The sequence below is a fragment of the Bos indicus x Bos taurus genome, chromosome 1 (assembly GCF_003369695.1).
Source record: "Bos indicus x Bos taurus breed Angus x Brahman F1 hybrid chromosome 1, Bos_hybrid_MaternalHap_v2.0, whole genome shotgun sequence".
In the NCBI taxonomy this organism is placed as follows: domain Eukaryota; kingdom Metazoa; phylum Chordata; class Mammalia; order Artiodactyla; family Bovidae; genus Bos; species Bos indicus x Bos taurus.
The window spans coordinates 115637348-115664209 of NC_040076.1; the positions used below are offsets into that span (position 1 = coordinate 115637348).

The 26862-nt window shown below is 37.4% G+C and overlaps 1 protein-coding gene across 1 annotated transcript; it reads right to left on the reverse strand.

Annotated features, from left to right (window-relative positions):
• Positions 1–824: 824 nt before the first annotated feature.
• LOC113899110 (arylacetamide deacetylase-like 2) lies at positions 825–26862 on the reverse strand. Its single transcript, XM_027552429.1, has 5 exons — positions 26725–26862; positions 10922–11144; positions 7525–7594; positions 4844–5015; positions 825–1601 (listed from the first exon to the last, which is right to left on the reverse strand). Exons 1-5 carry the CDS (start codon positions 26860–26862, stop codon positions 999–1001), a joined length of 1206 nt encoding a protein of 401 aa, XP_027408230.1. The 3' UTR covers positions 825–998.

Below are 26862 nucleotides of genomic sequence, written 5' to 3' on the forward strand. Positions count from 1 at the left end.
TGACTTTCATGCATTGGAGAAGGAAATGGCAACCCACTCCAGTGTTCTTGCCTGGAGAATCCCAGGGATGGGGGAGGCTGGTGGGCTTCCGTCTATGGGGTCGCACAGAGTCAGACATGACTGAAGCGACTTAGCAGCAGCAGCAATGGGAATGAATTTTAGTCGTGAGGTTCATCTAGATTAACATGAGTGTGGACCCCATTATCACTGGAGAGTCCATAGGTCCAGATATCATCAGTTAAATATTTTTGTAGTTATATAGCTTTCTGTGAAGATAAATGTATGACCCCAGAAGTTCAAAATAATAGAATACCCAATACTTACAGCAATGTACAATTGGTGAGGGAACATCTTGGATAATCAGTACATAGAAATCAGTGTAGTAACTCATCTATCTTCTGGGTTGATGTTTCTAAACATTTGAGTAAGGGCTAAAAATTTAGGCTTTTAAAGGATTTACAGTTTAGATGTTGGCCTTTTCCCTCTATCAGCAAAGAAGGCTAGCAATATGTCTGAAAGCAGATTTTGTGTGAGTAAAAGAAAACTAATGATTTACACAGAGAGGATAAAATTAATGTACAGACCACTAAATAATAAAAATTAAAAAGCTTGAAAGGTATTACTTCCCAACCCCATCTAAAAGCCATTGCAATTTTTCTTTCTTAAAATTACTTCTCACTCACCATTACCATTCCTGTCGGAAACTATGATGTGTATGTTGCTTATAATCATACTTATTTTTATACTTTATTATGAAATTGGTGAATATTTAACATGTATCACACTGAATAAATGACATTTATTAGGATAAATATGTCTTCCTTTTAGCAAGATCTATGATTAGGGAAATTAATTTTTTTCAAAGATACACAATAATTATGCTTTGATTTAAACCTTGATTGATCAGAACTAACATCATATTGTCACTTAAATTCACAAATCTCAAAACATAGCCTTTGCACTATAACACTGATTAGCTAGTTAGTTATATGTACTACTTACAGATTTTCTTCTAGCCAATTAATATACTTATCTTTTATTCTAATGCCTAATTTTAAGTAAACTGGTGCAGCCATGAATGATAAAGCTCCATGGATTCCATCCTCCATATGGTCATGAGAAACTTTAACTCCAACATTTTGAAGTCGTAAGACATACATAAGTCCATCATCTCTTAGAATATCATGTTTACAGGTGAGGATGTAAGTTAAGGGCAGATTTCGCAACTGGGAATCATTGGCTGCCAAGGGTGATAACCTACTATCCAAAAGTATTGAATATGAAGGGTTAAGTTTTCCAATAATTGGTTCAGTATATACATGGTTTTTCTTGTACTTCTCAGGAAGAAAGGTGCTCCAGTTTACCAACTTGAACAGATGCATTGATCCATAAGGCATGTGTTGATTTTTCATCATTGCCTGGGGGAGTGCTTTATCCCGGGTAAAATATAGGCATGCAAGTTTGATTGCCAGTTTCCGTGACAGAAATGGACCATGCTCATTTTCTCGGTGAGATGGCATAGAGACATCAACTAGCTGTAAGCCAGGGTAAATTAAAGCTTGTGCTTTCAGTTTATTTTTGAATTCTGGATCATTCTGTATCTGAAAAAAGACACAATAAAATGTGAATGAGTCCAAGCCTTCCAAGCTATAGGAGTAGGAAGCTTTCCTCCCATCATATCAGCTCTTATGTAAATAATTATAAGAATAATATAGTACCTCATAGTTAGAAATATCGGAGAAGGCAATGGCACCCCACTCCAGTACTTTTGCATGGAAAATCCCATGGATGGAGAAGTCTGGAGGGCTGCAGTCCATGGGGTTGCTAAGAGTCGGACATGACTAAGCGACTTCCCTTTCACTTTTCACTTTCATGCATTGAAGAAGGAAATGGCAACCCACTCCAGTGTTCTTGCCTGGAGAATCCCAGGGACAGCAGAGCCTGGTGGTCTGCTGTCTCTGGGTTCACACAGAGTCAGACATGACTGAAGCGACTTCGCAGCAGTTAGAAATATCAATAACCTCAGATATGCAGATGACACCACCCTTATGGCAGAAAGTGAAGAGGAACTGAAGAGCCTCTTGATGAAAGTGAAAGAGGAGAGTGAAAATGTTGGCTTAAAGCTCAACTTTCAGAAAATGAAGATCATGGCATCCGGTCCCATCACTTCATGGGAAATAGATGGGGAAACAGTGGAAACAGTGTCAGACTTTATATTTTTGGGCTCCAAAGTCACTGCAGATGGTGACTGCAGCCGTGAAATTAAAAGACGCTTACTCCTTGAAAGAAAAGTTATGACCAACCTAGATAGCATATTGAAGAGCACAGACATTACTTTTCCAACAAAGGTTCGTCTAGTCAAGGCTATGGTTTTTCCAGTGGTCATGTACGGATGTGAGAGTTTGACTGTGAAGAAAGCTGAGCACCAAAGAATTGATGCTTTTGAACTGTGGTGTTGGAGAAGACTCTTGAGAGTCCCTTGGACTGCAAGGAGATCCAACCAGTCCATTCTGAAGGAGATCAGCCCTGGGATTTCTTTGGAAGGAATGATGCTAAAGCTGAAACTCCAGTACTTCGGCCACCTCATGCAAAGAGTTGACTCATTGGAAAAGACTCTGATGCTGGGAGGGATTGGGGGCAAGACGAGAAGGGGACGACAGAGGATGAGATGGCTGGATGGCATCACTGACTCGATGGACGTGAGTCTGAGTGAACTCCAGGAGTTGGTGATGGACAGGGAGGCCTGGCGTGCTGCGATTCATAGGGTTGCAAAGAGTCGGACACGACTGAGCAACTGAACTGAAGTAAGTTATACTTTGAGTGCTTTAAAAAGTGTCATGCCACTTTCATCAATAATGATTCACACACAAGTTTACTCACATATGACAACCAAATAAAAAATAATTATGTAATTCCTATGGACAAGTAGTCTATACTGAAAAATCTGACCCTCAGTAACCTGAGAAGAAATAATGAATGTAATAATAGAATATCATTGCCCAAACTCACATATTAACTAAATTCAAATGGAGTTCGATCAAGTTAAAAAAAAAATTCCTAACATACAACTTGTCTTTTGGAAAAAACAGTATAGTGGCACTAGTGATAAAGAATTTGCCTTCATTGCAGGAGACACAAGAGACATGGGTTTGATCTCTGGGTCAGGAGGATCCCCTGGAGTAGGAAATGGCAACCCACCTCAGTATTCTTGCAGGAAACTTCCATGGACAGTGGAACCTAGTGTGTTAGAGCCCATGGGGCCACAAAGAATCATATATGACTGAAGTGACTGAGCACACACATGCACAATAAACAGCTTATCTTTTGGAGAAAACAGTGTAGTGTGGTAGGAAATAAGCATAGTGCTATGTGTGCTAAGTTGCTTCAGTTGTGTCCGACTCTTTGCAACCCCAGAGATGGCAGCCCACCAGGCTCCCCCGTCCCTGGGATTCTCCAGGCAAGAACACTGGAGGGGGTTGCCATTTCCTTCTCCAATGCATGAAAGTGAAAAGTGAAAGTGAAGTCGCGACCCCATGGACTGCAGCCCACCAGGCTCCTCTGTCCATGGGGTTTTCCAGGCAAGAGTACTGGAGTGGGGTGCCTTTGCTTTCTCCAATAAGCATAGTAATTAATGAAAATTTGAAGGGCAAAAAAAGACATAAAGCATTGTATTTGAAGTTTTTCTTTCTTACAGAAATAAGAAGCATCCTAATATCTCAATCATGGGGTGAGATGAGCCACTGTATATTTTCCTTTCTTTTGATTTTACTCCTACACTCTAAAGAAGAAAACTTACAAGTAATGTGAGGTGCCTAACCCCAGACCAACAGCCTCAATAGTGACATCTGTAGAAATGAATATACCAGTTGCCACTCCACATGAAAGGCTCAGTTTCTGGAGGGTGTTTCTTAATCTTAAACCCTCCCAGAAGTAACTGACATACAAAATAAGAATTAATTGAAATTAACCCCAGTAGAACCTCAGAAGGGAACGTGATATCCAACCAACTGCAAACTATACACTCAAGGTATAATGGGGGCATGGTTTCAAAAAGACAATGAAGAAAAACAAATTTGTCTAACAATCTCTCTTATGCCCTTGATCCCTTCCCAGTGTCCTCCATACAGATTATTTTCTAAATCAACCGGCTTATGTCATAAGCAGAGTGGAAGAAACAACAGCAACCCAAAAACAAAAATGACAGAAGCTCAACCAATACTTTCTCAGGCTAGTAGCAAAGTCATACAAGAGGAGTTAGAAGAGCCTGCTGGTTTTACTGGTAGGTATCCTTCTTCTTATGTTAGTTTTGCTCCATAAAATTTACTTTTGGGGTTAAAAATTATCTATTGTACTGAATTCATTTTTCAACTGTAATAGTTATTGGGGACAACTATTATTTAACTGCACACAGCAATGGTTTTAACATAGACCATTTTCTTTATTACAGTAGTGATTCTTCCAAGCAAGCATGTCTTGTGGCCCAAATGTTGTCTGCTAGCATTCCACTGAAATACATGAACTACAATACCTAAGGAGAACAAAAAATCCCTTGTCATATTAAACAGTAGTTCCTAGACATTGTTCTGTTTCCTTCAAAATTTCCTTCAAAATTAAAAGCCTTATTTAGTATTATATGTCACTTTTCCTCAATGCTGCTAAAGCCACATTGTCTAATGGTAAAACTATGTAAAAGGACAGGAGGGTTTTTTCTGTTTATTCCACTTAACAGCTTGAAATATTAAACCATTAAAAATATCCTACCAAAGAAAGTGATTTTGTGTTAGAGTTATAGCATGTGTGTATGTGTTATAAATATGTATAACATATAACACATACAGCTTACCAGTTGAGCCACTCCTGCTGCAAGTGCACCCCCAGAACTATCACCTGAAATACAAATTCGATTGGGGTCCACTCCATATTTTGCAAGGATTTTATCATGTAGAAAGTATTTGACCACAGAAACAACATCCTCATAGGGAACTGGAAATGGATATTCAGGAGCTAGTCTAGGGCTTCAGAAAAAAAAGAAAAGAAACAAAGCATATAGGATTAAACTTCAGTTGCATATATCCACGTATCTCTCAATTTAATCATCAGGTCCAGAGAACAAAATTGGCCCTACTTTGAATCTTTAGTTTCACCAGTCATACCTGGACTTCCTACTAACTTCTGTTTTTAAAATAAAATGTAGATTCTTGTAGAACGTTTTTAAAATATTGGGTTCTATGGGAGATGAAAGAGATCAGGATTCAGTCTTTATACTCATAAAATTGTATGTAAATTTTTCAGCAAAAGTGCGATCAAAGAGACATGCTCTGTAAGATTTATCAGATTCTCTATGGAGTTGGTGACTAACATTTTTACAATCATTCTTGGGAGTGCACACTAGATTTTAAAAGCACCAAATCTGAGAGAAAATGATTTATAGGTGTCATATTAGAAATTTATCTAGGTAAAAATTCTACAGAATAGAATTCTGTTATCAGAATTTGTATCATAAGCTGAGTACATGAGTATGAGTTTACATATGACCTGAAAACACAATTCAAAATAAATATTTAAGTATAGTAAGTGATCTTGTGTGACAGCTGTAAATGTCATTCTAAGGCAAATTATTAGAGCATCTGTTAATGTACCCAACTGTACACTGTGTATATATATATATATATATATATATAATTTTTTCTTCTAATAGTGAATTAAACTCTATTGGGTAATCTTACTTACTTACTTAGTAAGATTGGGTAATCTTACTCTGCACTAGTAATCTTACTTTGCAAAAGAATTGGTGAATTAATAATGTCAATGCTGCTGCTAAGTTGTTTCAGTCATGTCTGACTCTGTGACAGCCCAGAGACAGCAGCCCACCAGGCTCCCGCGTCCCTGGGATTCTCCAGGCAAGAACACTGGAGTGGGTTGCCATTTCCTTCTCCAATGCATGAAAGTGAAAAGTGAAAGTGAAGTCACCCAGTCGTGTCCAACTCTTAGTGACCCCATGGACTGCAGCCTACCAGGCTCCTCCATCCATGGGATTTTCCAGGCAAGAGTACTAGAGTGGGGTGCCATTGCCTTGCTGCTGCTGCTGCTAAGTCACTTCAGTCGTGTCCGACTCTGTGCGACCCCATAGACAGCAGCCCACCAGGTTCCTCTGTTCATGGGATTCTCCAGGCAAGAACACTGGAGTGGGTTGCCATTTCCTCCTCCAATGCATGAAAGTGAAAAATCAAAGTGAAGTCGCTCAGTCATGTCCTACTCCTAGCGACCCCATGGACTGCAGCCCACCAGGCTCCTCTGTCCATGGGATTCTCCGGGCAAGAACACTGGAGTAGGTTGCCATATGCTGACTGGATGACCCCTGCAATCTTGTCATATTGTAACTATATCTAAAATATCTGAAATGTAGTATAAATTAAGGAAAATAACATATCAAAAATGTATTGTTACTTTAAATGTTCTTCAGGGTACAAAAAAAAGAACAAATATCAGAAGTAACTGATTGAATTCTTAAACTCAGTACAATACACATCACAATTTTAAAAGTATCTTAAAATAATAAAGTGGTATATTAGGTTCAATTATAGAGAGAAAGGGAGAGCATCCTAATTATTATAAATTAGACGTATCTCTGAAAACATCCAATTCTTCTGGTTGCCCTACGGCAGCATTAATGAGTAGAACAGCAGTGGTTCCACTTGTATTTTCTATTTAATACCCTTAAGTTTTCAATTAACAAAAATACTACTATGTTCTCTGTTCGCCATTGGGCTAGGAGTCTCTAAGTATGTTTCTGCACTACTTAACTGATTGGAAAATGGGGGGAAAAAACTTCATTATGAAGATGAAATACAGAGAACCCCTGAATAGATCATATAGTACTGGACATTTGCTAGTCTTTCTTGTGTATTGTTGGAAATTTGGGCAAAAATCATTAGCACTTAAGTTCTCTCATTTTGGAATGATTTTAAATTTTCAGATGGTCCCAACATTTTCATCTGATGTTTCTCCAATTAAGAGTATCTATGTTGCCAATATCTTCTAATAAATTATAATGAAAATGAATCTAAAAAAGAATATATATGAGTGTAGCTATATCACTTTGCTGTATACTTGAAACTAACACAATATGATAAATCAATGGCACTTTAGTGAAAAAAAGAATGTCTATAAAATTAATCTTTTATCACCAACTCAAAAAAAAAAAAAAAAAAACTTCACAAAACTCAACATCCCAAATGTATAACGGGTAGCTAACTACTTAGACATTTCTAGAAGTACCACAGTTGGGTTGCCAAAGATGTTCAGCCTGTGGTGCCTCTCAGAAGTCTGTCCAGTGACAGAGGTTGAAGGGAAACTAGGTACCTTTCAGGAAGATAAGATAAGGTAACATTAGTAAAAGTTACTAACATAAATATAAGATCCCTAGGTTCCAAGTCCTTTGGGAGGCTTGGGTGCCTTCTTTGGAAATCAAAACTATGTCACAAGGGCAAGAATTATAATACTAAAAAAAAATCACTGTCTTACTCCACTCCAACAACAACAGCATCAACTTTGTTTGCCGTCCATCTATTCAGGAGGTCCAAAGGTGTATGCTCTGAAATGAAGAAATTAATATGAAAGTCTACCCTGTAAATAAATGGCAATGGAAAACCAACAACACTGTGAAACATGACAGAAATATGATTAATTGGTGGAATCCTCACATTTTCACTTTTCCTGCTACCACATGTTAGGATCCAGAGATGAAAGATTTGATGGCTGCCATCAAATGGGGAAGGTCATTGCAGAAGAAAATACATTCGAAGAATCATGAGAATACATTTAAAGCTCAGGGAATTAACTGTTAAGTACAATTGAAACAAGTATTGAGAGAGAAGTAGGCTATAAAGTGAAACCACATTGGAAAATAAGAATACCTGTACCAGTACTTGGATGCTACACTAAAGATTTCTTTGTCAACAAGGTGATAGATATTACCAAAGAATTTAGTTATAAAATTTATGACCAGATTTGCATATAACAGAAGCAAATTAGAAAAAGGGTGACATAAACAAGGAAATGGTGGTGAGCAAAAAAAAAAAAAAAAAAAGGAGAAGCAACAGAAGGAAATAAAAATGATAATTTTTTTAAGCATGGAGAGAGAAAAAGCTATTTAGGAAGATAGGTGGACAGAATTGGTTATTAAATGTAGATGCTAAGGAACAATAAATAATTGATTGTAATTCTCACATTGATAAAATGACAGCTGAGGAGGAGTTCCTCTGTTTGTTTTCTTGAAGTTGTTTTTACTTTTGTTGTTTATTTGGGTTTATTTTTTTCCTAGACTATGGGGGTGGGGACTAGATATGATTCAGGTTGTTTAATCATGCTAACCTTATATTATCTGCTGCTGCTGCTAAGTCACTTCAGTCGTGTCCGACTCTGTGTGACCCCATAGATGGCAGCCCACCAGGCTCCCCCATCCCTGGGATTCTCCAGGCAAGAACACTGGAGTGGGTTGCCATTTCCTTCTCCAATGCAGGAAAGTGAAAGGGAAATCGCTCAGTCGTGTCTGACTCTTCGCGACCCCATGGACTGCAGCCTATCAGGCTCCTCCATCCATGGGATTTTCCAGGCAAGAGGACTGGAGTGGGGTGCCATCGCCTGTGGTTCCTCCAAATATACTGGCAAGCTCTGAAATTCTATATATATTGATCTTAAACTTAAGACCATGGTTACAGCTGGAGGTACAGCTTTGGAAATCAACAGCATAGGTGTGAGGGGTAGTGCTGAAAAGTGGAAAGGTCTAAATAAAAGAGCATGAGGAGTCAAAAACTAATGAAAGGACTACTGGAGAACACAAATACTTATAAAATGTAAAAACAGGCCCATTTTGTGCATTTGTTTATGTTTGCTTTATTTTAAAGAAAGAGAAGCATGTGAAGTTAAGGGGGAGAGGCAAAAGTCAAAAGAAATTGGTTTCATAGAAACCAAGGGAGCAAAGAATTTCAGTGAAGCAAAGATGAGGGATCATTGTCAAATTACACAATTTAAGAAGTCTTAAAGGAGAAATTGGATTCCACAGTGTATAAAAATGAGCCTGAGAAAGATAAGAGTGATAAGTGACTACCTAGAGAGAGATATTTGGAAACAAAGAAGATCAAGGTAGAAGATGTTGTAACATGTTTAAGTGCCAATAGAGAGGACACATTTATAGATAGAAGAAAAATACTGATTAAAATTTTAACAATAGTAGGAAATATGACCACAGACAAAAAAGAGATTAAATCTTAGCAAAGATAAAAATGCATTTTTCTACAGTATAAGTAGAAAGAAGTAAAGTTAAGAATTAATACAGTCCATAATTTTTGAGGACACATATGGTTGGCAAGGAGTAAAGAATAGATGGGTGCTGAATTTGCACAGACATCCTTGATAGATGAGGGAGGATAAGCTGAGAGACTTGAAAGAGCATGAGGTTTTGAAAGTGGCATTGATATGAAGGACAGTAACTAAATACACACAAGAGACAACATCTTGAAACCACCTTGAGGGTTTGTAGGATGAAACTGCTCACCAGTGGTATGAGGGTTAAACCTGTTGATCCTGCTGACAGGCCTTGGTTTGGGTTTTGGTTCCTCCACTTGCTAATAGGACTTGGAACAAATTACTGAACCATTCTGTAGCTACCTTACCTCTAAAAGCATGATAATAATACCTATCTTAATATTGTGCTGCTGCTGCTGTCACTTCAGTCGTGTCCGACTCTGTGCGACCCCATAGATGGCAGCTCCCCTGTCCCTGGGATTCTCCAGGCAAGAACACTGGAGTGGGTTGCCATTTCCTTCTCCAAAGCATGAAAGTGAAAAGTGAAATTGAAGTTGTTCAGTCATGTCCGACTCTTCATGACCCCATGAACTGCAGCCTACCAGGCTCCTCCATCCATGGGAATTTCCAGGCAAGAGTACTGGAGTGGGGTGCCATCGCCTTCTCTGATCTTAATATTGTGAGTATCTATCAAATAAGAGTGGACCACTCACCAAACTACCATAGCATTTGTGATTATTTTGAAATGTTAACAGATCACAAAGTCAAAATTCTGGGTATAATCACTCAGGCTGTGTCTCTTTGGTGAAAGGAGTCTTTTCATTTGTTTCTTACATTTTGAAATTCCTTCAATACAATATCAATTATATTCTGTGCTGTATGGTGAATCAATAATATCAATAGTCTAAAAGCAACTGTGTACATATGTGTGTTTGTGAGTGTGTGTGTATATGTTTGAGCATGTTTGAGTTTGTATCTGTTTGGGAATGTGTATGAGTGTGTAACTGTCTTAGCTATTCCATCATACCTCTTGGAATCATCTCCAAATATTAGACAGGAATATACTTGAGGAGAGGAACTTGATTACTCAGGTGTATTTTATTTTTCAAGTTCAAAAATATGCATTGGAGTCTAAGCCTCAAAGTGATAAGTATTGATGCATCACTGTCTACAATATGAATATGTGTTTGCTACTTGGAAGTTGCAGATATTATCACTTCTGAACAAACATTTAAATCATCTTATTCACTTCTGTTTTTCTGAACCTAAAATCAGGCCATTAGGTAATTTCAAACCCAAGCTTTAAGTTTACCACTTGAATCTCCCATTATACATTGTCAGTGTAACTTTATTTGATAATAACTTTTTTAAAGCAAAAATCTCACCTGATATTTTTATGATTTATTTACAAAAAAGTATATGAAGATATATATATGAACCTTGACTGACACAGTTTATCTCTCTGCTAAGTACACTTACTTACAAACATAAATTATATCAGCAAAAGTTCTGCCAAATATAATATACAAAAATTATTTTAATATAAATACTTATAATGTGCAACACATACAAACACACATACTCACACACATTTGCTTATATAAAAAGTACTTACTATAACTTCCTAAGACAAAGCCACCACCATGAATAAAAATTACAGCTGGTCTCTGGCTTTCTCTCTTCCTCTTTGGCAAGTACAAACGTACTGGAATATCACTAAATGTTGTATCCATCACTGTAACATTTTCGTCTGAAATTGGTTGTGTATAGTCCAGTTTTACTAGTATGGCCAAAAAATCTTCAAGTCTTTTAAGGCCTATTTTTTCCAATATCGTAGCCTGTCAAAACAAACAAAAAATTTAGAACTTTAAATATTTCAGTTTTTAGTAATATGTAATCAAAGAGGAAAAATAAAAAATGAATACCGTAAAACTACTAGAATTCATCAATGAATTTGGTAAAGTTTCAGGTTGCAAAATTAATATACAGAAATCTCTTTCATTTCTATACACTAACAACAAAAGATCAGAAAGAGAAATTTAAGAAGCAATTCCATTTACTGTTGCATCAAAAAGAATAAAATACCTAAGTATAAGCCTACCTAAGAGACAAAAGACGTGTACTCTGAAAGGTATAAGATGCTGATGAAAGAAATCAAAGAAGAAACAAACAGATAGAAAGATATGCCATGTTTATGGATTGAAAAAAAATCAATATTGTCAAAATGACTATACTACTAAAGACAAACTACAGATTCAATGCAATCCCTATCAAATTAACATTGGCATTTTTCAGAGAACTAGAACAAAACAAACAAAAAAAATCTCAGAATTTGTAAGGAGACACAAAAGACCCTGAATAGCCAAAGCAATCATGAAAAAGAAAAACAGAGCTGGAGGAATCAGGCTCCCTAACTAATACTACAGAGCAACAGTCACCAAAGAGTATGGTATTGGCACAAAAATAGAAACATAGATCAATGGAACAGGATAGAAAACCCAGAAATAAACTCATGAACCTATAGTCAATTAATCTATGACAAAGGAGGCAAGACTACACAATGTAGGAAAGACAGTCTCTCAACAAATGGTGCTGGGAAAACTGGACAGCCACATGTAAAGAAATGAAATTAGATCATTCTTTAACTTCAGACTGGAGAAGGGAATGGCAATCTACTCCAGTATTCTTGCCTGGAGAATCCCATGGACAGAGGAGGAGCCTGGCGGGCCACAGTCCATGGGGTCGCAAAGAGTCGGACATGATTGAGTGACTAACACACTAACTCCATACACAAAAAATAAGCTCAAAATGGATTAAAGACCTAAATATTAGACCAGACACTATAAAACTCTTAGAGGAAAACATAGGCAGAACACTCTCTGACATAAATCACAGCAATATCTTTTCACTCCATCTCCCAGAATAATAAAAATGAAACCAAAAATAAACAAATGGTACCTACTCAAAGGCTTTTGCACAGCAAAGGAAACAATAAACAAAAAGACAACCCACAGACTGGGAGAAAATATTTGCAAATGATGTGACTGATAAGGGGTTAGTCTCCAGAATTTACAAACAGCTTATGACACTTAATAGCATCAAAACAACCCATTCAAAAAATGGACATAAGACTTGAATAGACATTTCTCTAAAGAGGACACACAGATAGCCATCAGGCACATGAAAAGATATTCAACACCACTAGCTATTAGAGAAATGCAAATCAAAACTACAATGAGATATCACCTCACATCAGTCAAAATGACTCTCATCAAAAAATCCACAAACAACAAATGCTGGAGAGGATGTGAAGAGAAGGGTACCCTCCTGCACTGTCGGTGGGAATGTAAATAGGTACAGCCACTATTGGAACAATATGGAAGTTCCTTAAAAAACTAAAAGTAGAGCTACCATATGACCCTGCAATCCCACTCCTGGGCATATATCCAGGAAAGAATATGGCCTGAAAAGATACATGCACCTCAATGTTAATTGCAGCACTGTTTACAATAGCCAAGACATGAAAACGACCTAAATGTCCATTGACAGGGGAATGGATAAAGAAGATGTGGTACATATATACTATAGAATATAACTCAGTCGTTAAAAAGAATGAAATAAGGCTATTTGAAGCAACATGAATGGACCTAGAGAGTGTCATACTGAGTGAAGTAAGTCAGAGAGAGAAAGAGAAATATTACATGACACCCCTTATATGTGGAATCTAAAAACAAACGATACACATGAACTTACTTACAAAGTAGAAAGAGATTCACAGACAAAAAACTAACTCACATCTGCCCAAGGGAAGGGATAGTCAAGGATTTGGGGAAGATCATGCCAAACTGCTATATTTAAAATGGATAAGCAACAAAAACCTATTTTATATCGCATGAAACTCTGCTCAATATTATGTGCCAGGCTGGATGGGAGGGGTGTTTGGGGGAGAATGGATACATGTATATGTATGACTGAGTCCCTTCATTGTTCACCTGGAACTATCACAGGATTGTTAATTGGCTATACCCCAAACAAAATGTTTTTAATATTAAAAAATTGAATAAATATAATAATACTGTAGAGGTCTCAATGTACATCCTAACACATATGCTATCAGTCAGCTCAGTTGCTCAGTTGTGTCCAACTCTTTATGACCCCATGAATTGCAGCACACCAGGCCTCCCTGTCCATCACCAACCCCTGGAGTTCACTCAGACTCACGTCCATCGAGTCAGTGATGCCATCCAGCCATCTCATCCTCTGTCATCCCCTTCTCCTCCTGCCCCCAATCCCTCCCAGCATCAGAGTCTTTTCCAATGAGTCAACTCTTCGCATGAGGTGGCCAAAGTACTGGAGTTTCAGCTTTAGCATCATTCCTTCCAAAGAAATCCCAGGGCTGATCTCCTTCAGAATGGACTGGTTGGATCTCCTTGCAGTCCAAGGGACTCTCAAGAGTCTTCTCCAACACCACACTTCAAAAGCATCAATTCTTCGGTGCTCAGCTTTCTTCACAGTCCACCTCTCACATCCATACATGACCACTGGAAAGACCATAGCCTTGACTAGACGGACCTTTGTTGGCAAAGTAATGTCTCTGCTTTTGAATATGCTACCTAGGTTGGTCATAACATTTCTTCCAAGGATTAAGCATATTTTAATTTCATGGCTTCAGTCACCATCTGCAGTGATTTTGGAGCCCCAAAAAATAAAGTCCGACACTGTTTCCACTGTTTCCCCATCTATTTCCCATGAAGTGATGGGACCAGATGCCATGATCTTCATTTTCTGAATGTTGAGTATTAAGCCGTTTTCACTCTCCTCTTTCACCTTCATCAAGAGGCTTTTTAGTTCCTCTTCACTTTGCCATAAGGGTGGTGTCATCTGCATATCTGAGGTTATTGATGTTTCTACCAGCAATCTTGATTCCAGCTTGTGCTTCTTCCAGCCCAGCGTTTCTCATGATGTTCTCTGCATAGAAGTTAAATAAGCAGGGTGAAAATATACAGCCTTGACGTACTCATCTTTCCTATTTGGAACTAGTCTGTTGTTCCATGTCCAGTTCTAACTGTTGCTTCATGACCTCCATATAGGTTTCTCAAGAGGCAGGTCAGGTGGTCTGGTGTTCCCATGTCTTTCAGAATTTTCCACAGTTTATTGTGATCCACACAGTCAAAGGCTTTGGCATAGTCAAGAAAGCAGAAATAGATGTTTTTCTGGAACTCTCTTGCTTTTTCCATGATCCAGCGGATGTGGGCAATTTGATCTCTGGTTCCTCTGCCTTTTCTAAAACCAGCTTGAACATCTGGAAATACACAGTTCCCGTATTGCTGAAGCCTGGCTTGGAGAATGTTGAGCATTACTTTACTAGCATGTGAGATGAGTGCAATTGTGCAGTAGTCTGAGCATTCTTTTGCATTGCCTTTCTTTGGGATTGGAATGAAAACTGACCTTTTCCAGTCCTGTGGCCACTGCTGAGTTTTCCAAATTTCTGGTATATTTAGTGCAGCACCTTCACAGCATCATCTTTCAGGATTTGAAATAGCTGCACTGGAATTCCATCACTTCCACTAGCTTTGTTCATAATGATGTTTCCTAAGGCCCACTTGACTTCCCATTCCAGGATGTCTGGCTCTAGGTGAGTGATCACACCATTGTGATTATCTTGGTCTTGAAGTTCTTTTTTGTACAGTTCTTCTGTGTATTCTTGCCACCTCTTCTTAATATCTTCTGCTTCTGTAAGGTCCATACCACTTCTTTCCTTCATTGTGCCCATCTTTGCATGAAATGTTCCCTTGGTATCTCTAATTTTCTTGAAGAGATCTCTAGTCTTTCTCAATCTGTTGTTTTCCTCTATTTCTTTGCATTGATAGCTGAAGAAGGCTTTATCTCTCCTTGCTATTCTTTGGAATTCTGCATTCAGATGCTTATATTTTTCCTTTTCTCTCTGCTTTTTGCTTCTCTTCTTTTCAAAGCTATTTGTAAGGCCTCCCCAGGCACCCATTTTGCTTTTTTGCATGTCTTTTCCATGGGGATGGTCTTGATCCCTGTCTCCTGTACAATGTCATGAACGTCCATCCATAGTTCATCAGGTACTCTGTCTATCAGATCTAGTCCCTTAAATCTATTTCTCACTTCCACTGTACTCCTTTACATATAATTAATTGCTAAATTATGTTTTACAAAAGAGCCTATAAGAAATGGATGGGAGAAAAACAAAGAGATTGAACAATCAGACAAGAAAAAGAAAGAAAAGGAATCCAGATTGGAAAAGAAGAAGTAAAACTCTGTTTGCAGATGACATGATCCTCTACATAGAAAACCCTGAAGATACCACCAGAAAATTATTAGAGCTAATCAATGAGTATAGTAAAGTTACAGGATATAAAATTAAAACACAGAAATCCTTTGCATTACTATAAACTAACAATGAGAAAACAGAGAAATTAAGGGAACAATCCCATTCACCATTTCAATGAGAAGAATAAAATACTTAGGAATAAATTTACCTAAGAAACAAAAGACCTATATATAGAAAACTATAAAACACTGATGAAAGAAATCAAAGATGATATATACAGATGGATAAATATACCATGTTTGTGGATTGTAAGAATCAATATCATGAAAATGAGTATACTACCCAAAGCTATCTAAAGATTCAGTGCAATCCCTAACAAGCTACCAGTGGTATTTTTCACAGAACTAGAAAAAATAATTTCACAATTTGTATGGAAACAAAAACCTGGAATAGCCAAAGCAATCCTAAAAAAGAAGAATGGACTGGAGGAATCAATCTGCCTGACTTCAGACTATTCTGAAAAGCTACAATCATCAAGACAGTATGGTACTGTCACAAAGACAGAAATATAGATAAATGGAACAAAACAAAAAGCCCAGAGATAAATCCATGCACCTGTGGACACCTAATCTTTGACAAAGGAGGCAAAAATATACAATGGAGAAAAGACAATCTCTTTAACAAGTGGTGCTGGGAAAACTGGTCAACCACCTGTAAAAAATGAAACTAGAACACTTGCTAACACTATACACAAAAATAAACTCAAAACTCAAAAAGATCTAAATGTAAGACCAAACTCTATAAAACTCCTAGAGGAAAACATAGGTAGAACACTCTGACATAAATCACAGCATGATCCTCTATGATCCACCTCCCACAATAATGGAAATAAAAGCAAAAATAAACAAATGTGACCTAATTAAACTTAAAAGCTTTTGCACATTGAAGAAAACAGGGTGAAAATGCAGCCTTCAGAGTGGGAGAAAATAATAGCAAATGAAACAATTGACAAAGAATTAATTTCAAAAATATACAAGCAGCTTATGCAGCTCAATACCAGAAAAATAAACAACCCAATCAAAAAGTGGGCCAAAGAACTAAACAGACATGTCTCCAAAGAAGATATAGAGATGGCTAACAAACATATGAAAAGATGCTCAACATCACTCATTATCAGATAAACGCAAATCAAAACCAAAATGAGGTACTGTCTCATGCCAGTCAGAAAGACTGCCATCGAAAAGTCTCCAAATAACAAATGCTGTAGAGGGTGTGGAGAAAAGGGAACCCTCTTACACTGTTGGTGGGAATGCAAACTAGTATAGCCACTATGGAGAAGAATGGAAATTCCTTAAAAAACTGGATATAGAACTGCCACATGATCCAGCAATCCCACTGCTGGGCATACACACCAAGGAAACCAGAATTGAAAGAGACATCTGTATCCCAATGTTCATTGCAACACTGTTCACAATAGCTAGGACATGGAAGCAACCTAGTTGTCCATTGACTAATGGATAAGGAAGTTGTGGTACATATACACAATCAAATATTATTCAGCTATTAAACACACACACACACACATTTGAGTCAGTTCTAATGAGGTGGATGAAACTGGAGCCTATTATAGAGTGAAGTAAGTCAGAAAGAAAAACACCATGCAGTATATATAGAATTTAGAAAGATGGTAATGACAACCCTATATGCAAGACAGCAAAAGAGACACAGATGTAAAGAACAGACTTTTGGACTATGTGGAAGAAGGAGATGGTGAGATGATTTGAAAGAATAGCACTGAAACATGTACATTACCATATGTAAAACAGATGACCAATGCAAGTTCAATGCATGAAGCAGGGCACTCCAAGCTGGTGCCCTGGGACAACCCAGAGGGTTGTGGTGGGGAGGGAGGTGAGAAGGGGTTTCAGGATGGGGGGACACTTGCACACCTGTGGCTGATTCATGTTGATATATGTCAAAAACCACCACAATATTTTAAAATTATCAGCCTCTAATTAAAATTAATTTAAAAAACAAAATTAAATTGAAAAAAAGAAAGGAAAGGTTCTCTGATAGAAATAACTTGACCAAACTTAAAAAATAATATTTACTTAAGGAATAATGAATCATAAATACTCTGCTTGTCCGCATAGTACAGGCTTGAAGTAGAAATTTCAGCATATTAACATTTCTAAATAGCTCTAAAATACTACTGATTTCAAATAAAAACGCACATGCACACTTCCCAGATGGCTCAGTTTAGAATCCGCCTGCCAAGCAGAAGAGGCTGATTTGATTCCTGGGTCAGAAGATTTCCTGGAGAAGGAACTGTCAACCCACTCCAGTATCTTGTCTGGAAAATTCCATGAACAGAAGAGCCTGGCAGGCTGCAGTCCTTGTGGTTGCAAAGACTCAGACTGAGGAGTTGAGCCTGTACACACATAGAAGCAAAAATCCTTAACAAAATATTAAATAACATTCCCTGATATTGAAAAATGACAATCCATTATTATCAATTGAGTTCTGCCCCAGAAATGCAAGATTAGTACACTATTTGTAAATCAATGTAATTCATGATACTAATACAGAAAGAAAAATTATATATGCTCATCCTAATATACAATTATAATAACAGATGCAGAAAAACAATTTGGCTTAACTCATCACCTATTCTTGATAAAAAAAAAAATCTCTGCAAACTTATAATAAAAAGAAACTTCTTTAATCTGATAAAGGATATCTACAAAAAAAATCATATTTAATAGTGAAAGACTGAATGCTTCGTCCTAAGGCAAGGATGTCTGCTCTCTACTCAACAGAATTCTGGGAAGTCCCAGTCAGGGCACTAAGGCAGAGAAAGAAAATGTCACACAGGCTGGAAAGAAAAGGATAACAGTTTCTCTGTCTCTATTTCCAGTCAACACAATTATCTAAGCAAATATTATGGGATTTACCAAAAACCTTAAAAAACAAATAAGCATGTTCAGTCTGAACAAAATATACAAGTGAATATACATAAGAAACATCATTTCAAATGTAGCAATAAACAAAAGGAAATCAAAATTTAAAAATGTATCAATTTTAACAGCACCAAAATTAAATTTTTAGTTATATAACAATATACATATAGAGTCTTTATCTGCTGAATACTGATGGGAAAACACTGATGGAAGAAATTAAAGACCTAATTAAATTGAGAAATATTCATAAACTGATCAGAGACAATATTGTTGAACTGACAGCTCTTTCTGAATTGGTTTACAGAGTCAACAAATTTCAGACAAAAAGCTCATCAGAATTTTTAGTCACTACTAAAAATTATGATTAATGGTGATTAATTATAATGATCAAAGCAATTTTGGTAATTAAGAAAGGTTGGTGGACTCCTACAACCTGGTTCCAAGACTACTGAGAAGCTAAAGTAATCAAAACCGTGTAGCATTGCTGAAAAGCTGGACTCACAGATCAAGGGAAGAAAAAGGAGTCGGTTCAAAAATAAACCAACACAGGGACGTCCCTGGTGGTCCACTGGAATCTGCCTTCCAGTGCAGGGGACACAGGTTCTATCCCTGGTCTGGGAACTAAGATCCCACATGCCTCGGAGCAACTAACCCTGTGTGCCACAAGTAGAGTCTGTGCACCACAAGAAAAGATCGTACATGACATGACGAAAATTCTGCATGCCACAACTAAGACTGACAGGGTAAAATAAGTAAATATTTTTAATAAAAAGGAAAAAAATAATACAACTATGTCCAATTTATTTTTGACACAGATACAAGGCAATTCGATGAAGAAAGGTAGTAAGTGTTTCAACAAATGATTATGGAACAACTGGACATCCATATGCAAAAAGAATGTACTTTGACCAATTCCTGACACATTATATAGAGATTAACTCATAATGGATCCACTAAGCAGTGTGTGCTCAGTGTCCAACTCTTTACAACCCCATGGACTGTAGCCTGCCAGGCACTGTTATCCATGAAATTTTCCAGACAAGAATGGGTTGCCATTTCCTACTTCAGGGGATCTTCCTGACCCAGGGACTGAATCTGTGTCTCTGGCGTCTCCTGCATTGGCAGACAGATTCTTTACCACTGAGCCACATGGAAAGCCCGATGAATCCAGTACCTAAATGTAAAATGAAAAACTGCAAACCTCTCAGAAGACATGATAGGAGAAAATCAGTGATCTTAGATTAGGTAAAAAGTTCTTAGATACAATGTTAAAGAAGGAAAGCTTTACTTTTTGGAAAGCTAAATTGGACTTCAATGACATGTAAAAGTTTTTGCTGTGTAACTTAAGACAACAAGAAGAAAAGTCCCAGACTGGGAGAAAATATTTACAAACTAAGTATCTGCTAAAAGAATACACAGGAAAACTATACAAAAAAGGTCTTAATGACCCAGATCACCATGATAGTATGGTCACTCACCTAGACCCTGACATCCTGGAGTCTGAAGTCAAGTGGGCCTTAGGAAGCATTACTACAATCAAGGCTTGTGGAGTTATGGAATTCCAGCTGAGCTATTTAAAATCCTAGAAGATGATGCTGTGAAAGTGCTGAACTCAATATGCCAGCAAATTTGGAAAACTCAGCAGTGGCCACTGGACTCGAAAATATCAGTTTTAATTCCAATCCCAAAGAAGGGCAGTGCCAAAGAATGTACAAATTACCATACAATTGCTCTCATTTCACATGCTAGCAAAGTAATGCTCAAAATCCTTCAAGCTAGGCTTCACCAGTATGTGAATCTAGAACTTCTAGATGAACAAGTTGGATACAGATAAGCAGAGGAACCAGAGGTCAAACTGCCAACATTCACTGGACCACAGAGAAAGCAAGAGAATTCCAGAAAAATATCTGCTTCTACTTCATTGATTACTCAAAAGCCTTTGACTGTGTAGATCACAACAAACAAAAATTCTTAAAGAGATGGGAATCCCAGACCACCTTACCTGTCTCCTGAGAAATAGGTATTTGAATCAAGAAACAACAGTTAGAACCTTACACTGAACAAGTGACAGGTTCAAAACTGAGAAAAGTGTATGATAAGGCTGTATGTTGTCACCCTGTTTATTTAACTTATATGCAGAGTACATCATGTGAAATGCTGGGCTGAATGAATTACAATCTGGTATCAAGATTGCCAAGAAATGTCAGCAACCTCAGATATGCAGATGATATCACTCTAATGGAAGAAAGTAAAGAGGATGTAAAGAGCCTCTTGATAAGGGTGAAAAAGAAGAGTGAAAAATTGACTTAAAGTTCAGCATTCAAAAACTAAGATCATGTCATCATGTCCCATTCTTCATGGCAAATGGATGGGGGAAAAGTAGAAGCAGTGACAGAGTTTATATTTTTGGCCTCCAAAATCATTGCACAGGTGACTGCAGCCATAAAAATTGCTTGCTCCTTGGAAGGAAAGCTATGACAAACCTAGACAGCATATTAAAAAACAAAGATATCACTTTGCAAACAAAGTGACATAGCTATAGTCAAAGTTATGGTTCCTCCATTTGTAATGTATAGATGTGAGAGTTGGACCATAGAGAAGGCTGAGCACCAAAGAAGTGATGTCTTCAAACTGTGGTGCTGGAGAAGACTCTTTAGAGTTCCATGGACTGCAAGGAGATCAAACCAGTCAATCCTAAAGGAAATCAAAATCATTGGAAGGACTGATGCTGAAGCTGAAGCTCTAATACATTGGCCACCTGATGCAAAGAACCGACTCATTGGAAAAGATCATGGCTCTGGGAAAGACTGAAAGCAAAAGGAGAAGAGGGGCACAGAGCATAAGATGGTTGAAGTGAAATGAAGTGAAGTAACTCAGTCATGTCCGACTCTTTGCAACCCCATGGACTGTAGCCTACCAGGGTCCTCCCATGGGATAGCATCACTAACTCAACGGACGAGAATCTGAGCAAACTGGAAGAGAGTGAAGAAAGCCTGGTGTGCTGTAGTTGATGGGTTTGCAAAAAGTCTGACACAACTTAGCACTGAACAACAACAACAAATGACTTGTATCCCCAATAGGAAGAACTCTGTATAGTTAAAAATAGCAAAACAAAGAACCAATCTTTCAAAATGGAGGAAAAATTAAACATGCATGTCACCACAAAAACATGGAATAAGATATAAATATATGAAACAATACTCAATACTTGTAATCATAAAGGAAATGCAAATGTGTACCACAATCAAATATTTTGAAACAATAATAAAATTGCTCTTAAAAAATTGAAAATATTAAGTGTAGAAAGGACACAGAACAACTAAAACTTTCACGTTTTGCTGGTCTGAATGCCAAATTGTACTGGCTCTTTAAGACCCAGAGGGATGGTATGGGGAGGGAGGAGGGAGGAGGGTTCGGGATGGGGAGCGCATGTATACCTGTGGCAGATTCATGTTGATATATGGCAAAACCAATGCAATATTGTAAAGTTAAAAAATAAAATAAAATGTGAAAAAAAAGAGACAGACCCAAAACAAACAAACAAACAAATAGGCAATTTGCTATATGTTAAATACACATTTATAATATTACTCAAAACATCTAATTCTAGGTATTTACCTGGTAGAAATTAAAATTTTTGCTCTTTCAAAATCCTGTATATGAGTGCTTTACCAGCTTTATTCATATCCACTCCAGTGGGAACAACCCAAATATCTTTCAACTGTTTATTTGGGATAAACCATGATACATCCAGCTTCCCTTGTGGCTCAACTGGTAAAGAATCTGCCTGCAATGCAGGAGACCTGGGTTCAATCCCTGGGTTGGGAAGACCCTGGAGAAGGGAAAAGCTACCCACTCCAATATTCTGGCCTGGAGAATTCCATGGATTGTATAGTCCATGGGGTGGCAAAGAGTCGGACATGACTGTCTTTCACTTTCACTTTCATGATACAACCACATAAGGGAATACTACACAGCTTTAGAAAGGATTGAACTTGTGATACTCTCAATGCATAGATTACTTTAGAATATATCTTTCTTTTTATTTATTTTATTTTTGGCTGTGCTGGGTTTCTGTTGCTGTGTAGGCTTTCTTTAGTTGCAGTGAGTATGGGCTACTATAGTTGCAGTGTAAGGGCTTGTGGTGGCTTCTCTTGTCGAAGAGAATTGCCTATGAAGTGCATGTGGAATCTTCTCGGACCAGGGATCAAACCCGTGTCTCCTGCATTGGCAGGTGAATTTTTAACCACTGAACCACATGGAAGTCTCTCAAATGTATTATGTTTAGTGAAATCCATTAAGCTGGACTCACAATTCCCATGCAGTATGAACCCATCTGGGCTTCCAAGGTGGCTCATGGGTAAAGAACTCACCTGCAATGTAGGAGACACAGGAGACACAGAGAGGATCCCTGGGAGGAGAAAATCCCATGGAGGGGGGCATGGCAACCCACTCCAGTGTTCTTGTCTGGAGAATCCCATGGACAGAGGAGACTAGCAGGCTACAGTCCATAGGGTCTCAAAGAGTCAGAAACGGCTGAAGTGACTGAATACACACACACACACACACACACACACACACAGATACACAAACATGAACCCATTTATGATATTTCAAAAACACAAAGTGTACAGGCATACAATGATCAGCAGTTACCAGATGTTTAGGGTGTGGAAGTGTTTACTAAAAAGGGAAGCATGAGGTGATTTGGGGGGTTATGTTTTCATGTTTGATTTTGGTGCTGATTACATGAATCTCTACCTATATTAAATGACATAGGACTGTATAACCAATAGGCTGACTTTTAATTTGGCATAATGTTGAAGGAAAGTAGAGTCTGAATATAGACTGTTTGGTTTGAATCTCAATTCTAAAAATTATTACCTATGTGTCTTTGGTTTTCTTATTCCCTGTGCCTCATTTTCCTCATTTATAAAAAGAATAACTATAGTGACATCTTCAAAGTGCAGTTGTAAGTGTTAAATAACAGTTTTAAGGAAATTAAAGCATGAAAGGATACATCATAAGTGCCCAATAAATTTTAGTTTTTTTTTTTCATTATCAATATATGTGAAAAAACACTCTTAAATATTTTCATTGCTGGTTGAAGATAATCATAGTGAAGATAATTTCCATTTAGCAGATAATTATCACTTTAAAATGAACTCCACTTAATGCACTGTGGTGACCTGAATGGGAAGGAAGTCCAAAAAGGAGGGGATATATATATATGTAAATGGATTAATTTTTCTGTACAGTAGAAACTAACACAATATTGTAAAGCAACGATACTCTAGTAAAAATTAATTTAAAAAATTAACTGTTTTAGGGTGTGGCCCCTCATTTCTGATTGTTCTGATGATGGGAGTAGATGCTTACTAGATTTCTACTGAACAAACACCAGCTACCATTTTAGACATCACTACATGCTGTCTTGGAAAACATGCCCTCTTACTCTCATAGTAATGCTGCAATTTGTTTATAGATTTCTCACTTTGCAGTTGAAGAACTTGAGCCACAGAAAAATGAAGTAGACTCTTTTAAGATCTGGATTTCAAGTTCATGCTCTGTCTTCTACTTTCAGTCAGTTCAGTACAGTTGAGTCACTCAGTCATGTCCGACTCTTCATGACCCCATGAATTGCAGCACGCCAGGCCTCCCTGTCCATCACCAACTCCCGGAGTTCACTCAAACTCACGTCCATTGAGTCGGTGATACCATCCAGCCATCTGATCCCCTGTCGTCCCCTTCTCCTCCTGCCCCCAATCCCTCCCAGCATCAGAGTCTTTTCCAATGAGTCAACTCTTCGCATGAGGTGGCCAAAGTATAAGAGTTTCAGCTTTAGCATCATTTCTTCCAAAGAACACCCAGGGCTGATCTCCTTTAGAATGGACTGGTTGGATCTCCTTGCAGTCCAAGGGACTCTCAAGAGTCTTCTCCAACACCATAGTTCAAAAGCATCAATTCTTAGGCGCTCAGCTTTCTTCACAGTCCAACTCTCACATCCATACATGACCACTGGAAAAACAATAGCCTTGACTAGACAGACATTTGTTGGCAAAGTAATGTCTCTGCTTTTGAAATGCTATCTAGGTTGGTCATAACTTTCCTTCCAAGGAGTAAGCGTCTTTTAATTTCATGGCTGCAGTCACCATTTGCAGTGATTTGGGAGCCCCCAAAAATAAAGTCTGACACTGTTTCCACTGTTTCCCCATCTATTTCCCATGAAGTGATGGGACTGGATGCCATGATCTTCATTTTCTGAATGTTGAGCTTTAAGCCAACTTTTTCACTCTCCTCTTTCACTTTCATCAAGAGGCTTTTTAGTTCCTCTTCACTTTCTGCCATAAGGGTGGTGTCATCTGCGTATCTGAGGTTATTGATATTTCTTCCGGCAATCTTGATTCCAGCTTGTGCTTCTTCCAGCCCAGTGTTTCTCATGATATGCAGCCAATAATATGAATGTCTAACTCTGTAGTCTTGTTTTTCCACATCATTTTATCAAGAATTGTTGCACATTATAAAATTTACTTATGACAATAACAAAGTGATTATCACTTGAGCAATTAGAAGCTGATTGCTAAAATAATTGCATGTATATATAAGCAAATACAAAAGCCATTTCTATTTTACATATGCAATATTTTAATTCTGTTTTGCATTTGATAAACTAGAAGTTGAATTCTACAGTTGCATGGTTTCAGAATGTACTAACATTGATGAGGCAGGGCAGTAAATTAGCATTCGTTACTCTGAAGTTTAAAGCTATAGAAGCTCTTCAGACAATAACATGGCAGTTTCTCTGTAGGGCTGGCACTTGCTCATTTTTCTCTCTAATTCAGTGAATGAAAAGGTGGAGCATTCACAATAAAAGGGAACACTGAGGGCAACAGATCATTCGGCACACTTTTAACTTTAGACAGGAGATACCTTGGGATCTAGTTTGACAGATCTGTCATCTCTAGGTAGCACACTAGACAAGCACTTCCCTGGTACCATGCACCGCTCTCCCTTCTCTGATCATTTATTGTCTGTTGATGCATTGTCCCTCAAACTTCCTATTGTTCACATATTTATAAGGCCTCCAGTTAGCAGCATGCTTTGATAGGAGAGCCTGATACTTTCAGTGAGGTAGATCTTAGTTCAAATTCTAGTATTGTCACAAAAAAATCTAAAATGTAACAATATAGTATTGAAGATAGACAAAAGCAGTGGTTTTCAAGGTATGGTCTTAGAATTCTTGTGGGTCTCTGACAGATATTCAGGAAATGATACTTCCTGCCTTTTTTAAAAGTCCAATTTCCTCATGAGCATGTAGTGGAATTTTCTAGAAGCTACATGACATGTAATATTGCAGCAGGTTAAATGCAAAAGTAGATGGTGACTCCAGCTCTCTTCCATAAAGTGAGACATAAATGAGATTTACAAAAATGGAAAACAATATCACTATTATTTATTTTAACTTCTAATAGGCTTGTTATATTAACATCATTATCATTATTAAGTTCGTTGATTTCTTTCTCTCTCTCTTTTTTTTCCACACTGTGGGGCATGCAGGACCTAAGTTCTGCTACCAGGAATTGTACATAGGCCCCCTGCAATAGAAGTGTGGAACCTTAACCACTAGACTACCAGGGAATTGTTATCTAATGAGGTCAGTTTCTAATGCAAATACTAATAACTATAACCCACATTAAAAAAGTTCATTTAGTCTCAATATTTAAAAGGTATAGAGTTCTGAAACTAAAAACTTTAAAAATGACTGATAGAGACACTAAACCAATACAGGTACTAAATGTACATCAAAATATAAAAACATAATCAGTATACATGAGTAAGTTTAAGAAAATACATGGTTAGTTTTTCTCAGGAATATAAAATATAAATTGCTTTAAAATCCCTTCAATTTTCCACTTAAATAATATTATTTCTTTTATTCTTGGCACAGTATATTTTGCATTTATTTTACCAGCAAAATTTTATCTCCCATGTTTTATACAGATTCAATAGAGTTTATAATGATTTATCAAATTAAACAGATTAATAATATTTGAATGATCTATCTTAAAAAAGTCATTTTCAAAATACTAATTACAAGAAACTTTACATGTGCTTTTAACAAGGAATCCCAATTCCCTGGAAAAAAAAAAAAAAAATTACCACAAGTGAAGTAGTTTTTATAGCAGCATCCATGATCCTTACTTTCCATGGTTCTTCAATGTTTTCTGGGATTGGTGTAAAAATATAAAAAGCACAAAGAATACAAGTCAGTCCAAAGCACAGAGCTTTGTACCCCAT